The 16129-nt window shown below is 41.7% G+C and overlaps 1 protein-coding gene across 7 annotated transcripts in view; it reads right to left on the reverse strand.

The window, feature by feature from the left end:
* Positions 1 to 16129, reverse strand: part of agrn (agrin) — a 300695-nt gene that overhangs the window by 102633 nt on the left and 181933 nt on the right. For all 7 annotated transcript variants that reach the window (XM_059333522.1, XM_059333518.1, XM_059333519.1 and 4 more), the window contains 2 exons: positions 7127 to 7351; positions 3651 to 3872 (listed from right to left, as the gene is read on the reverse strand). In XM_059333522.1, the coding sequence (XP_059189505.1) occupies positions 3651 to 3872; positions 7127 to 7351 (447 nt within the window). The remainder of the gene's footprint in view (positions 1 to 3650; positions 3873 to 7126; positions 7352 to 16129) is intronic.

The following is a 16129-nucleotide window of genomic DNA, read 5'->3' on the forward strand; positions in this document are numbered from 1 at the left end:
TGATTCTAAGGAGTCTGCTGTTTTTTTCTGGTTGCCTTTTTGTTTTAATCTGGTTTCTCATCAGCCAAAATTTGCATAGTATATTCTTAAAAGTGAGCCCGATACGACCTCCAAAGAAACACAAAAAACGGCGAAAATACTGAAGGCGCATCTGAGCGCTAAATATCGATACTTGGCGGCCATGAATCGATATAATATTGTCAAGCGAAATATCGCGATACTATGCTGTACCGATTTTTTCCCCCACCTCTGATGGGCAGCATTTACATTTGTTATATTTCTCCTCTTACTTCTTCAGGTTTTTCCTTTAACCTGTCACCCATTTGTATAAACAGTGATAGGGCATTTTACAGTGCTTTCCAACTGCCACTTTTATATCAGTGTGACAGTCTGATCACCACGGAGAAAAAGGACAACAGAAGTACTCAGCAAGCGTAAAAAAACATTTCAAGCTAGCAAAAGTGTCGAACTGATTGTTCTTCCTGCTGTGTGACACTCCAGGTCCAACCGTGGGGAAATAAATCAGTTTTCATCTGAACAATAATTACATGTTAGGGTGGACTGATGCCACTGCTAGCGCGTGTAACAGCTTTTCTTTCAGCAACAGAGATTAAATCTTTTTTTTCAGAGATACATGAAACAGTTTTCAAAAGTCACCAGAACTGATTATATGCTGTGTTAATTGAGTATTCATACAATAAGTATTCAATCTAAGACAAATCTAAGGGAGTGTACACAACTGTGGAAAATAAAATTGCAAATCAATTTAATTACTTTTAAATAGCAAGTGTACAAATAAAGTTCAAACCAAACAGATCAGTCACCAGATTGCAGGTGGAGAGAAACAAAGATGGTCATACATAAGAGTCATTTGTGTATTAATTACTGTGTATTTCATGGGAAAAAACAGGTAATTTGATCTTGTTTGCTGTTGTTAATTTGAATTCTCTGAAGCTGGGAGAGCCATTTTATACTGTAGCACAGCAGAGACTGGATCATGAAATACGGTAATTTTAATTACAGTTCAGGGTAATATTATTTATATTTCAGTTCATGAAAGTGTTTTTCTTTCTTATATTTTCCCCTCACTTTTATTGGGTTTATTACTTTCCATTAAAAAAACACTTAGCTGCTTTTAACACATTTTCAATCCATGACAACATGATGGAGATCAGCTTTACTGGGCTCCCTTTTAACATTAATAATAAAAGTTCTCCAATAACTTTAATGAATTTGGGAACTCAAACTAGACAGTTTTATTTTAGGGTCAAGTTAAAGTCTAAACTATTATATTCATTACATTTTGACGCACTAAGCAGAAATCTACTGCGGAAATTAAGAAAAAGAAAGAAATAGTGGTAATGTAAAATGGCAAATTTGCCATTGAAGTGAAAAAATCCAATTTGAAGCAGGCTTCTGTTCTGGAGGCGCTCACTAGGCTTCGAATTTATTTCATTCCTGATCAGTGGATCAAATTTGTACAGCAATTCAATTCCTTCTTCTCCTTTCTTTAAAAGCCTGTCATGCCACACTTAATTACATCGCTGCTGTATCTGAGTGAGAGGGCTACAAGGATGTGCAATGTCATGGTTACAAGTCGAAATGGCCATTTTCATTAGATACCAATTTGTAATTTGCTTAGGGATATGATTTCATGGATCTCTGTTTCAAATTGAATTATTCTTTCATTTGAAAAAGGCACAGCTGAAAGGGGGGGAAAAAAACGTTCATCCACTTGCTCGCACACATGCACATGGCCGCACGCACATGATGGCACGCAAATACAAACTCGGAGCGGGATTTGTGCAATTTTAGGCCCTCACACGCCTCCATCAGCCTGTCAAGCCGAGCGGACGGGAGAACCAGGGTGTGTCAGAGCAATGTGTATCAGCCTTCATTGTTGACTGTACCAAAGGGCGTCATGCAGCGATCTATTCTTGTCTTTGGTGTTGTCAGGGGTCTCAGTACATGGGTGGGGGTCTCCGCACATCACCGCCGCAAAGCAACACAGCTGCGCCTTTGTGAGGCCCCTGCTGACAACACAGCGGGAAAATTGGATTTCCTCTGATGGCTATCAGATGTACAGTAAAAGCTGACAGTTCTTTGTTGACTAAGGCTTAAAGCCCCTGTTCTAATAGCACAGATAACAACCCTGGAGGCTCTTATCAGGCTGGAAGAGGCTACTGCTAGCATGGATACAGTACGGACCCCGAGACCTCAGAGTCATTTATCTATGTACCGTGCAAAGGCATGCAGTTACACAGTCTTAATGCTAGCTCACCTACACCTGCTCAAATTTTAGGAGGAAATCCTGCAAACTATGTCAGTGTTTGCACATATTACTGTGATGCAGGTGTTTCATGACTCGTCTTTTTCTGTTCAGCTGACCCTTGTGATGAATTGTAATGTAATTGTAATTGTAATTGTGATTTTTTTTTTTTTTTTTTTTAAGTTTCAGATGTGTTCTCTCCTAAGCAGACCAAAAAATCTTATAAAAAAAACACATTAATTCATATTAATGTAGCTTTTTATAGTACTACCATTCCATGAACATCCTACAGTGTTGGACGTGAAGTGGATTATAAAAGATTAAATCTAGAACAAGTACAGGATGTACACCACAGTCTGTGTGTAAAGATGGATGACACGTCTCCACTTCCTCCCACTGTACAAAAATAAAGCAAAAATATCCCTTAAGCAAGAGCTGCAGTCCTGTGCATTTGGAGCCCGAGAGTACTGATCAGCTGGTGGAGCCCAGTATTGAGGCCTCACCCATACACCAGCCTGACCAACTGTCAATCACAGCAGTAAATTGTAAAATGGCACTCCTGTTTTATAGCATCAAATAACAAGTTAAAGCCAAACTTATCAGAAAAAAGTAACACCTAACGTTCATCACTGTTTTTGGCTTCACTTTTGGGGAGCTGTCATATTATCGCCATATTTGACTGTATTTTTCCTATACACGGCTGACTTTCTTTACCATTGATGCCACATTTCCACTTCATGGTATGGTACAGCTCTACATTCTACTTCTACTCCACTACATTTAGCTGACAGCTTTAGTTACATTCCAGGTTAAAAATTAACATAAAAAACATGATCAATTTAAAGTGATTCAACATTTTTTTAAATAAACCACATAAGTATATTAAGTAGTTAAAATTAGCCCTACCTGGAGAAAATCAAAACACTGCTTACATAAATGCATCAATAATAATAATCCAACAATATATTTAGAATATATAAAACAACCTGAGTGGGTCCATTCTGCATAAAGAGTACTTCTACTTTTGATACTTTAAGTATATTTTGATGCTGATACTTTTGTTCTTTTACTTAAGTAAGTTTTGAATGCTGGACTTTTACTTGTTGTGGAGTCATTTCACAGTGTGGTATTAGTACTTCTACTTTAGTAAGGGATCTGAATACTTCTTCCACCACTGGTACCTTTTTTTTGTACCACCTCAGTTAAGATTCCACCTGAGCTGGAAGACTTCAGACCACTGACCGGTCAGACAGAATCGTAACTGGTGTGATTGGGATATCTAAGGTCGAGCTGAACCGTGCCGTGGAAATGAGGCGAAATACTCATCCGTGAGTTTTCAGTACATGCTACAGGCCACAATGCTCACACTAACCGCCCCTACCCAGTGTTCTGCATCGTCCTGCGTGGATCTTCCTGAGCTTGATGCCTTTCTGAATGCCTGTTGCTTCCATGGCGCACTCGCTGGAGTAGGTTTCGCCATCGTTGGCGCACAGAGGCTCATCCGGGGGGCACGACTCCGGCAGGCCGAAGAGGAGCGGCTGACGGGTGAGAGCTTCCACCAGGCACAATGTGTTCAGACTGTTCTCACTGTCTTTACATGGGTCTGTAGGAAAAAAAAACAGCCTTTCATGAATATGTACTGCAGTACAGCCCAGTATGTAAAACCATTTTATTTGTGAAACAAACATTTAAAAATCTGTTTATGTTAATTAGACCCTGTGGGATTGAACAAGAAAAGCTTTCATCAAAAACATCTCCGTCCATCTTTTGGTCCTCTGTGGAACACTAAACAACAATATCTTGGCAAAGGAAAAATAACACCTTACAATATTACAAGGTATGATGTGTCCTGGCTTAATTGCCTAAAAATTGGCAAATGTTTAATTCCATTCAAAGTGAAGTTCCTGTTTGAGCTTTGGCGAGTCTGCTTTTAAATTGCAGTAAACAACGGTATACCTGGAATGCTTTTTCAGGCCTTATAATTATCTCAGTAAAGGCTGAATGCATTAACTTGTGTTTGTTCAGTAAATTAAAAGAGAAGAGAAGAGAAGAGAAGAGAAGAATAGAGGAGAGTAGAAGACTAAGAAAGGGAAGAGGAGACATAATCCTTCATCACTGCTGCTCCACAGATATTATCAGTGGCCCAGCAGCTGAGAGCAGCTTAGACTGGGACCTTGGATGTGAAGGGGAGACAGGGAAATGGATGAAGTGACGGTCCGCTTGATTTGCTCCCTGGCACCACCCTCCTTCCAGGGGAGCGTCAGTCTGTGGCACGCTCCGCCGTATCAGTCCGTGATCATAATGGAATTGGTTTGTGGATGTGTGGGACGGGGGTGTTACTCCTTGAAACAGGAGCCCAAGCTTTATCCTGCCCGCCACGCTTTCAGCATGTGGGAAGACAAAGGATTTATGTAGCACCGTGACATATCAAATCACTGCCAAGCTGCCGGCAAGTCATTCAAAACACACCAAGGATGAAACACCCTATCATCAGGAAAGGAGTAAAGAGGAAGAGAAAGAGAACGAGGAAGAGGGAATAAGGGGAAATGGTTTCCAAAGACCTCTGGCAGGGATACAAAGAGCGACAATGCAGAGACATAAAAAGGGACAGAGCGCTTTGGCTGCGGAGGACCGGGAGGCGGAGTGACCATGGCCAGCTCTGGCTAGGCCTCAGATTGTTTTCTATCAGCACAATGCAAAGGCTTGCAGAGACTAGCAACCAAGCAAACAGGGGTTTTATCGTAATGCGTGCAGCGTCTCTGCATAACGCACTGCCTCGCCCGCCAGCCAGACCATTATCTGAGAGAAAGACCATTACCTCCCATTAAGTGAGAAGAACAGCTTCCAGGATCCATGCTTTCCTCTAGCTGAGCAAGTAGGGTAATTACAAAAAGAATGGCCTGTTTGCTGCAAAAACTAGCAGTGCGGATAAATCAACTGCATTTGTCTGGCGAGTTGCAACTTGAAACAGCCAAGGCTTTAGATGAAAATGGCTGGAGGAAGATTTAGAGGACCATCAGGGGCGGACTGGTCCCCCGAGCCAAGGCCCTCCCCAGGGGGAGGACGGGGCAACTCAGGTCACTTTGGCCGACTCGGGCTGGATTTATACGACCAACCTTCCGCCGGCAGACCTGCCCATCCATCTCTCTTTGCCCACCACCCTGCTCCGTCTCCCGGAGGCTCCTGCTGCTAAGAGACGGAGCACGTGTCTGCTTTCCTTTCCCTCCATCTGGCTCAAAACAAACAAACAACAACCTCAAAGTTGAGCGCCTTGGGAGTAAACAACTATCGCCTGACGATAACAAGGATGAGCCAAGAAAAAAAGAAAGCCGGGCCTGACGGAAAACGACAGCTCTGAAGACCTACTTAGAGAAAACAACAATTGGCACCGCAGGAGTACCTGTGCGAAGCAAAGCAGCCTGAATGAAAAATGAGAATTAGCAGAGGCGTGCCGTAAGTAAGTGGGGTGTGTGAAGGAGAAACAACAAAAGCCAGAGGTAGTAAACAGAGTGAAGAGAGGAAAAGAAAAGTAGTCATTCAAGTCATTTCTCAAAGCAAAAATGCCAAATACGAGCATCCAGCAGTTCATCAAATATATCAATGTAAATTTCTGTTTTGTATTAATAAAAAGCATTGGTCAGGACTGAAGCTACTTTTTCAAAACTCACTCAAACCACCAAACACTTCATCGATGTCTTCAGTGAGCTTGTTGGACAATGAAAACACTGTCAACTATTCTCACACACTGTCACTCATAACACACTGAGCTAAAAGATACAAACAACAGGGAGCATCACAGGAACGATAACATTTTATCTTTTAAGTTTTAATAACTTTCCCCCAGTCAGAAGGTCATTGAAGAAGAATAATAACACCTTTTCACTGCACTGACTGTACTAAAGTTTATGAACCAAGAATGAATAAGAAATGCTGAAATTTGCTTCAATAATCTTCTCATGTAATACTTGTAAAAAATAAAATAAAATAAAATCCCTCAAACCTCAAAAACTAATTTTCTACAAATTGGAAGGGGTTACTGCAGAAATACACAGCATTTTCCATCATTCTGTTTTTAACGTGTTATTAATGGATCTGAAAACAGCAGTTGTGCTGCAAATATTTAGTGTTTTGCATGTGATGGAGTATGAATGAAAAAAAGTTTTTCGAAACTGATGTCTTCAAATGCATTTTTTTGTGAAAGAAATTAAAACATTTTCATATTTGGCCCACATGTTTTACTGACTGTATGAAGAATTTTGACCAATACAGGTAAGCAAGTATATATAACAAGAATAAATCAGAAATGCAGCAATATTTCCTTTTTCCTTTCCTTTTTGTATTACTTTCTAATAATAAAAAGTTGAAACAATAATGCCTGAAATTCAAGGGCTGCAATAAATATAAAAAAAACACTCTGAAGCAGTTTTGTCTGTTTGGTAATGAGAGAAAAATAGGGCACCTGGTCGGCTTTCAGCTGAAATGATAATCAGCTGTTTCAAATGATTCCGAATTAATTCAATATTCTGCAAAGATTTTCTACATCTTCATTGGGGTTACAGAAATGCATACAACTTGCGATATTAAGTATTTTGCAGGTGGTGGAGCACGAATGATAAAATAGTTTCATGGATTTTTGGAAAATGTGGTGATTGAATGCCTTTTGTGTGAAAATAATGAAAAAAACGATTCACAGTTTGGTCCAAAAAGACTTTTGTCTGTGCCGACAGTGTGAAGAGTTTTTGACAATATGACTTCAGTTTTGACCACTGCGAAAAAAAAACCCTGTATCAAACACATTTGAGGATCTTTGGCCGTGACACACTGTGACGGAGAGGAAAACATGAGGAGAGAGCTCACCACAGTGGCCCTGGTACTGCACTCGGATGTTCTTCTGGTTCTTGCAGGCGTACTGGTGGAGCTCGCACTCGTTGCGGTAATCCTTCCCGTCGCTGCCACACACCGCCTGCTCCCGCTTGCCCTCGCAGCCCAGGGGGCACATGCACTTAGCGGACAGACCGTCCGACGACTGGATGCAGGTGCTGCCGTAGCTGCAGGTCACGTCGGTGCAGGGGTCCTTCAGAGCTGCAGGCAGAGACAGACAGGAAAACAAGGTTTAGTCAAAAGCAAAAAAGGGAGTTCTCACATTGAAGAATACACTTGTCAGCTGGCTGTACTCGGGGACACTCACTGCTACTGTACATTGGAGTGCATCATGGATGACAGGCCGCCTTATTTAAGTGGCTGGTGGTGCACTTTTGGAAGCCCGGCACAGTTATTCTGGGTTTGAAGAACTACTTGACACCCCTGGGTGAGGACGCACTGCCACAGCTGTCTGCTCGTAAAAACAAGTTGCGTTTCATTTCGCGGCGCAGCACGAATTGATTTAGGAGCTTTGCATTCACAACACATTCTCTATTGCTATGCTCGAGCATGCTTTAATCGCCACGGCTGAAAAGCGACCCTCTGAATATTTACCTTTCCACAAATGAGACAGAGAGAGAGAGAGAGAGAGAGAGAGAGAGAGAGAGGAGGGAAAAGGGGAGAGAGGTATTCCCCCCCTGAGGACTTTGTTTCCACTCTAATTAAACAGCGTGCCACTTGTCGCTGAATGACTCATTGCAGCCATAGGACAGGGTGCAACTTTAATTTTGCCCGCGTTCGCCACTGATGGGGCTTTATTTCTTGGGTTTCATATGCTCGACAAAAGGCGGCCATCAGATTACAATCGCTGTCATCTTGCAGTATGATACATATTTATGACTGTCATGGGCAAACATGCTCTCCCGTGAGAGAGAATCAGAGCATCGGCAGCCCTCTCATTTCCTAAGCCCGCCACTTTTAGAATAAATATTTACCCTTGTCTGATATTATCCCCTCTTTTGTTACAACCAACATGAATTTAATTTAAACTCGGTGAGTGCATATATTGAATCAAAAAGTCTTTGCTGTGCATTTTGCTTCGCTTTCATTCCCTCGCCCGCCCCTCAAGAAACGACAATAAAAGAAAGCGTGCTTCACTTTTGTCTTTTCTGGAAATCCGATACCCTACTTCAGGATGGAATGCCACTGCCTCTTTAATAAGAGACTGGAAATGTGTGTGGAGATATATTATGGATGTGTAAGGAGACAGGAGTGCTACGAGGAGTGCTCTTGATCAAAGGATATCCCCCACCTCGCTTCCCTCATCTTCATGACACCCCCCCCTTCTCTTTCCGCTCTCTCCTGTCAAGTCCTTTTGAGGTTTTGGTGCGTGAGACTCGTTAACGAACACTCTTTTTTTCATGTTTTATTTGTGTACTGCAGCAGGAACTGACTCCAGACCTAATTTATGACAAAGACACCTCAAAAGTAACTTCAAAATAAAGTGCTTTAAATGAAAGCTCTAACTATGGGAGACTGATGAGAAATGGCCAGTTGTTTCCAGAAATCATAAGTCATTGTAAGGCATTAATGGCAGCCAATATGGACTAGATAGCGATTGAGACACTTGGCCTCTAATTTTAATCTAATCATAAGGACAATGACACACTGATGGCCTGTGGAAAACAGCGCTGCGGTAATGACCTTGTTGTATCTGCCAGAGCAGGTAAAAGGTCATGTTAAATCACAGCAGCAGCAATTATACACAAGCTGCAATCACGGGTTCTGTAGCATACAGTACGAGCAGAAATAACCTTCAGATATACTGTTTTGATGCAGGTGCTGTTTGAAATGGGAGGCGTAGGCATGTGTCCTGACAAGAAGAAGCACCTTGTCAGAATGCTTACGCTTTCCGTAAAATGGTGGTTGTTAAGGTGGGGGCGGCTGTCACGGCTACCGAAGAAGAAGAGGAGGAAGATGAGGGAGAAGCCCAGCAATGCTCTCCACCTGCAGAGAAGGGGGCCCCTGTTTGCTTTGTGACAGTAAATAGAATCCTCCTCGCACTTCTTGATCTCATTAAATAATAGCCTGGGCTTTCTCTCTTTTTCTCTCTCTCTCACTCTCTTTTGCTGCAAGCGAAGTTGGCGTGTTGACAGCAAAGAGGGGTGGGGGCGATAGTAAGGAGCATAAGAGCTAGGTAGAATAGGAAGGGGTGGGGGGGTGCGGGGCTCCTGATTTGAATGCTAACAGGGGCCGATTTGGATACGAAGCGCAGCCTCGATGGGGCGTTAGTGCAGATAAGCCTCCCTTCTCAGACTCAGACAAGCAGGCAAATTGCCTGGGTGAATGTGATCGGTGTAACAAGCCAACATGAAAAAAATAAAATAAAATAAAACATGCTCAGCACAGCAAACTTCAGGGAGTTCGCGCTTATATATTTTCTCATTATTATCATGTGAAAGGTGGCAAAAAAAAGGGACGAGAAAGCTGAAAAAGTCGGCAGAGCTGGCTTTGCTAAATTAGAATGATCCTCGCTGCCAATTAGATCAGTCTCCCTCGCTGGAGTAAAGCTCAGCGAGGTTTAGACGCCAAGGATAATGAGAGAAAAAAAAGGCAGATAAGGATATGGATAGACAGAGAGATAAAGACACAAAGTGACACCAAAGCAACCACATTCCAGCACAAACAGAGATGGCATCGATAGATTACGATGAGGGAAGGAAAAGGAGAGGACGCCCCAAAGGGCAGCCGACAATCTGGGGCCCAATTAAAAGAATATTATGTATCTACATGTTCATTCAAGCAGACTGTTTACGTTTGAGATACTATTTGTCAAAACCAACTATTTTCCAAAGTACATAGGACTCAGTATTGTCAGTTAATCACAGCTGGACCTGGATTTGATTGGCTCTTTTTAACTGAACAATTGCTCCAATTCTTCTAATCATGGCTGTGCAGCATCTGAATGGACACACCTCCTGGAATATCTACACTCAGCAGGTTTGCTTCATTTGAATCAGAGCTCCGGCATTGTCTGCCAGTGGGAGATGTATTGTCAATGGACTAATAGTGAATTCATGTTCTGTAGTGCTTCCTGGCTATTTCTTCACCTGAACTCTATTTGAACTGCAGGTGTGAAGAACTTTTAAAGATAATTTTAAACCTGATCTGTTGAGGATTGTACATTTTAATCGGAGTCTCTCTATTTCCCATTCTGTTTTTTTCCTGCATGCATAAAAATTCAATATTTATCCCAAAGTGGTGCAAACATTTTCAGTGAAACTACATTTATTAGCATATTACGAGTTAAGAAAATGCATATCTAGCCATGGATGGATTACTGAACAGGCCTACCAGGCACCTGTACTCGAAGAGACACAAAGAGACCAAAACAACAACAAACAGGTGTAAATCAGCTGCTAAATAACACAAAACAGCTTCAAAGACACAAAATGACTACAAAGAGGCAAACAATGACTACAAAAAGACACAAAATGACTACAAAGTGAAACAAAGCAACTACAAAGAGACACAACATGTCCACATAAAGGGGCAAAACAACCACAGACAAAAGATTAACTACAAAGAGACCAAAACAAATACAAACCGTCACAAAACAGCAACATAAAATAAATACAAAGGGAGACATAACCACAGAGAAACAAGTAATGAGTACAAAGACAGACAATAACACTTCGAACAGACCAAAAGAACTCCAAAAAGATGCAAACGGCTGCCAAGATACATAACAAGATCGCAACCAGATTCACAACAGCTATAAAAAGGGGGCAAAACAACCACACACGGACACAAAGGGACTAAAAAGAGACTCCAAAGGACTACAAAGAGACTCAAAATGACTACAAAGAGACTCTAAAGGACTACAAAGAGACCCAAAATGACTACAAAGAGACTCAAAAGGACTATGAAGACACTCAAAAAGAGTACAAAGACACTCAAAAAGACTACAAAGACACTCAAAATTACTACAAAGAGACTTTAACGGACTACAAGGAGACACAAAACTGCTGCAAAAGGGGGAAAAACAGCCAGAAAAAACAACAAAAAAAACAACAAAAAAGGCCCAAAACAGCTACAAACAGACACAAAATTAGGGATGGCACGATACAACTTTTTCAGGTCGGATACCGATACCACCTTAGATATCAACTTTTTCCCTTGAACAACTAAACTCCCCTAAAGGAAGACACTCTTTGACCACAACAATACCTAAATATAACAGTAACTGTTCACGCGACACGTGCTGCTCACCTCTCTCTTCAGCAGGTCGCCCAAAGTTTAGTGAAGCATCTACATAATAGTTTCGGCTTATGGATCGGTACAGATTACACTTTTTTTCTTCCTATATCTGATCCAGTGATTTTGATGTCAGCCCGATACTGATGCTAAATAGTGAATCAGTGCATCCCTACACAATGTGACCACAAAAACAAACAAAACCACAGAAAGACTCAGAATGATTACAAAGAGACACAAAATAGGCTAAACAACGCCCATGCTTCGAACTGTATAGTTTGCTTTTAGAGTGTTTGTTCTATAATCACGTGAAGTCTCTTTTATTGAGTATTAGTTTGACATCAGACTCTTGAAAACTGGAAAGTACACAAGCATGATACTGAAGAGCAGGTGATGAGGTGGGCTGGGATGGGGGGGTGATGTCTCCCTGAGAAGTGGGGCAGAGGGGTTTTGGTGGAAGGGGGATTACAGTGATCCTCTCCCCTCTCATCTCTCCCCCTGGCAGCCAGCAGACAGCCAGGCAGGTGGGGAGCTTCTCTCTGATCCACTGTTTTGTGCTGCAGTTTATTAATGCTTCATTAGGGATAGGGAGCTGTCAGCACCATGCTGGCTTTACCTGATGCCCTGCCGCCACGGCAATAGCAGCAGCCCAGATGTGTGTGTGTGTGTGTGTGTGTGTGTGTGTGTGGAGATTGTGTGTGTGTTCATATATGCCAGTGCACGTCTTGCAGGCAGCCATGAAGTTCAGATAAGTCTGCAAGTGAGTTTGTGATATGTATGCATGTGTATCTGTGCATGCATGCGTTTATGCGTGCGTGCTTGTGTGTGCGTGTGTGTGTGTGTGTGTGTGTGTGTGGCGCTTCCTGTTGTGCTGGTAGTGATAAGGGAGGGAGCAGGGGGTGGGAGCTAATCAAATGCAATGATGCGATGTGGGGGGACTTGGCAGTGTGTGTTCTAATCAAGACCCCCCACTCCCCTATCACCAGCAGGAGGAGAAGAAGAAGAAGAAGGAGAGAGAAAGATAGTGAGAAAGAGAGGGACAATGTGACTGAGAGAAGCAAACATCATTGAGGGGACTGAGTTAAAATGTTGTTGAGAAAATACTGCAAGAGAACATTCAGACATTAGTTTGACCTTTTTTTGGAAATAGCAGGATTTGCTTTCTGTCCAAGAGTGAGGCATTTGAACGGAGCCAAGCTAGCTGTTTCCTTTTTCTCTCATATTTTTATGCTGAGGCTTAACATACTTAAAGCTTCACTAATCAGTATTTTTATATTAACAGGGGCTCAAATTACGTTAAAGATTTTGCTCATGGTCGGTCCCACATAAAATGATCACCCAACTCTGCAGTTCCCCTCAGTGTGTTACTGTTTACGGTCTGGTTAAGTGTGGAAATGCACACTATGCCATTTGCACACTTATGTCAAACAGAAAACTTCTGCTGCTAATACTGACTGCCTTGCACTACTACAACTTCTAACTTATACATAACTTCTAAGATCTATACACTGTGAACTCTTATTCTCTTATTGTTTATTTTTAAATGTCTTCATCCACTGTGCACATTATTTACTTTATTGTTAGGATAGTTTTGTCTCTGTTGTTTTTGTGCACTTTACTGTTTACTTTAAGTCTTAGAAACGTCTTGTCTTGTCTTCACCATGGGATAGTTAGAAACGTAATTTCAATTCCTTTGTATGTCTGCTACATGTGAAGAATTGACAATAAAGCTGAATTTGACTTTTTTTCAGTCTTACAGCTCTCATGAAAACTCATATCCAGCAGTAGTTTTTCTGTGAAAACACACTGCATGTTGCACACAACCACATGGAAAACAGACAATGTTAGCGGGCAAATCAGCAACTGCCAGAGCGACATTTTTTGAGAGTTGGTGAAGGCCAAAAAGAGCAAAAAGGAAATTAAAATCAAAACTTATCAAAAACATAACTCCAACTGAATTCTGTGTGTCTGGTGGATGTGTAAATGAGCAACAGTTTCCTAATATGTTCACAATAACCACTTTATAAGGCCATGATCTGTGAAACTTGTGTTCAGCTAGTTGTTGTGCCCCCTAGTGGCCAGAAAAACACATAACGAGCTTTAACGTACAAATATAAGAGAAATATTTATCTTATAATTTCACTCTGTTAGAAACCTCGACAACAGCAATTTCTCAAAATGCTGAACTATTCCTTTAAAGTCTACCTTTCCAAGGACTGTTTTCTATTTGGAGGTCTTAATGGATGCAGTTTTTCCCTCACAAATGAAAAGAAAAAGATCTGTGTCCATAGCACGACTTTTTTGGGGCCAAATCCCTTGGCATTTACAAAATGATGCATTTCAAAGTAAAAACGAAAAGATAATAAGGAAAAAGATTTGACTGACAAGCACTGCAGGGCTTGTGGAATGCAGGAAGACCACAACAATGAGCTCTTGAGATAAAATAAATAAATATTAGAGCGGGGCGGGTTTTTTTTTATTTTTTAAGCAAAGACCCATGCTAGGAAAGGCTTAAAGTTGAGAGGTGGTATGGAGGGAAGTGTGTAGGAGTGAGATAAGGGAAATGGTCAGAATAGGAGCAAGGAAAATGCAGTATGGAATGGTCAGAAAATAAATAGAAGATTAACTGACTAGATCAATACAGAGCAAGATCCAAGAACTAAATATGGATGAGAATGTGCAGCCAGATATCTAAACCAAGTGATGAAGTGATGAGGAGCAGGATGCAAGGACTGAGGGAAGGCCAAAGGATTAACAGTCCTACACACCTCTCCAACATGCTGTCTGCGCGCGCGCACACACACACACACACACACACACACACACACACACACACACACACACACACACACACACACACACACACACACACACACACACACTCCACTTTCTCTGCTGTGAGGCCAATGGCTGGAAGATGATTCTCTGTGTTTGATGTAATTCTTCAAAGAGCTCCATTGAACTGCAGCTGTTGCTCTCTTTTACACGCTTTGCTGTTTTACCCTTGAGAATAGAAAATGAAGCAAGAAAAGGCTTCATCATACTCCAGCCTGCTGGTGGCCACACTCACAGCAGAGTAGTGGCGGCTAGTGTTTGCTCGGACAGATTAGAACACAAATGTCTAAAATGCGGGTAATGAAAAAGTGAGCTCAGAAAAACTTTTAAAAGGGGACAAAGAATGGTGTCTTTAATTCCCACACAAAAAAAAGAAAAGAAAAATAGAAATGATAGATGATAAATATGGAAAATGTTGCAATGCTGTAAGGTCTTATGATTCCAAAATAGACGATTTTGTAGCATAGCTGTCATTTTCCAGTGGCAGATATCTCACGCTTGAAAGGTGCAGTAAAGCACAGGTGGGGTGCTGAAATGCCTACACAGGGCCCATTTATTTTGCTGAGTGACAGCAAGAAGGCAGGACGGGATTAAATCGTCTGGATGTGGCATTTATGACAAACACAGACAGAGATGTGCAGGTCTTTGAAAGGACAGCCACGATTTCACCAAAACCACTTAAATTCTTCAGTTAAACATCAGCGAATAGAGAAACATATTTAGAAACACTTCTATCTGAAGAAGAACACCATGGAGCCTTGGGCAGGTCGGTACACTTCTAGATGAAACAGTCATAACGATCTGATTTAATGTATGTTAATCTGAACAATCTAAATGGATAGTCTCAAATGTTTCTTGCCCCTTTATAGGGATGTCAATGGTCAACTGCTGGTGATATTGAAGCCAGATTGAAGAGGTTTTTTTCTGGACCTAAAGAGCTAAATCTTGAAATTCCAAAAAAATACTATATATATTGACTGATGGCCAATTATGACAAGATTCTGGTATCGGAAGCGTTCTGGTTTCTTGTTGTAGTTACAGGAGTATTGACCAATCACATTTGAGCTGGCTGGCTTTGGTTAAGTGCAGGTTAACAGTCCGTGTGGTGAGCAAAAGATGCAGAACATTGGGCGAGATTAATTCTCGGAACACATCAGCTAATGTCGGATGACGGTTTTGATGACAGAGAGCCAAATTTAGGGACTTTTTCTAACAGCACTAGAACTGTGACAGAGTTGCCCTCCAACCACGTTCTACAAGTAGCTATTCCTAATTTGAAAGTAGTTGTTCGGTAATATTGAAAGTTAAAGTACTTAAATGAACTATGTAAAATTCAGATATAATGCAAGCATTTCATGTCATGTCCGGAGGCTGCCACTGGCCCGCAGGCCACACTTTGAGCAACCATGATTTAGCTTTTGAAAAATCTATCCGATATCTGTTCATACATTCATTCATTCTCCTTAACTGCTTATCTGCACTCAGGTCGCGGGGGGCTAGAGCCTCACCCAGCTGACATTGGGTGAGGGGGGGTACACCTTGGACAGGTCACCAGACTATCGCACCAATTAAACCTAAGTGCATGTTTTGGAATGTGGGAGGAAGCCAGAGTAACCGGCAAGAACACATGATGACACAGGGAGAACATGAAAACATGCCGCTCTTCTGTGTGGAGTTTGCAAGGTTAGCACTCTTGCTGTGAGGCATCGGCTATACAGATTAGCCAGAATTTTGTCTGAACATAAAACACCTACAAAAAGTATCAATGAGGTTGCTTTGATGATTGGTGACGAAAGATATCTGTTATCTGGATAATAGCTAGCCACACTGGAACCTCAGAAACAATGGCAGTTGCTCCCAGAGGGGCATCTGTAGACCGATAGCTGATAGGTTTCAAGATTGTGTGTA

This window comes from Centropristis striata, chromosome 5 (genome assembly GCF_030273125.1).
Source record: "Centropristis striata isolate RG_2023a ecotype Rhode Island chromosome 5, C.striata_1.0, whole genome shotgun sequence".
Lineage (NCBI taxonomy): Eukaryota > Metazoa > Chordata > Actinopteri > Perciformes > Serranidae > Centropristis > Centropristis striata.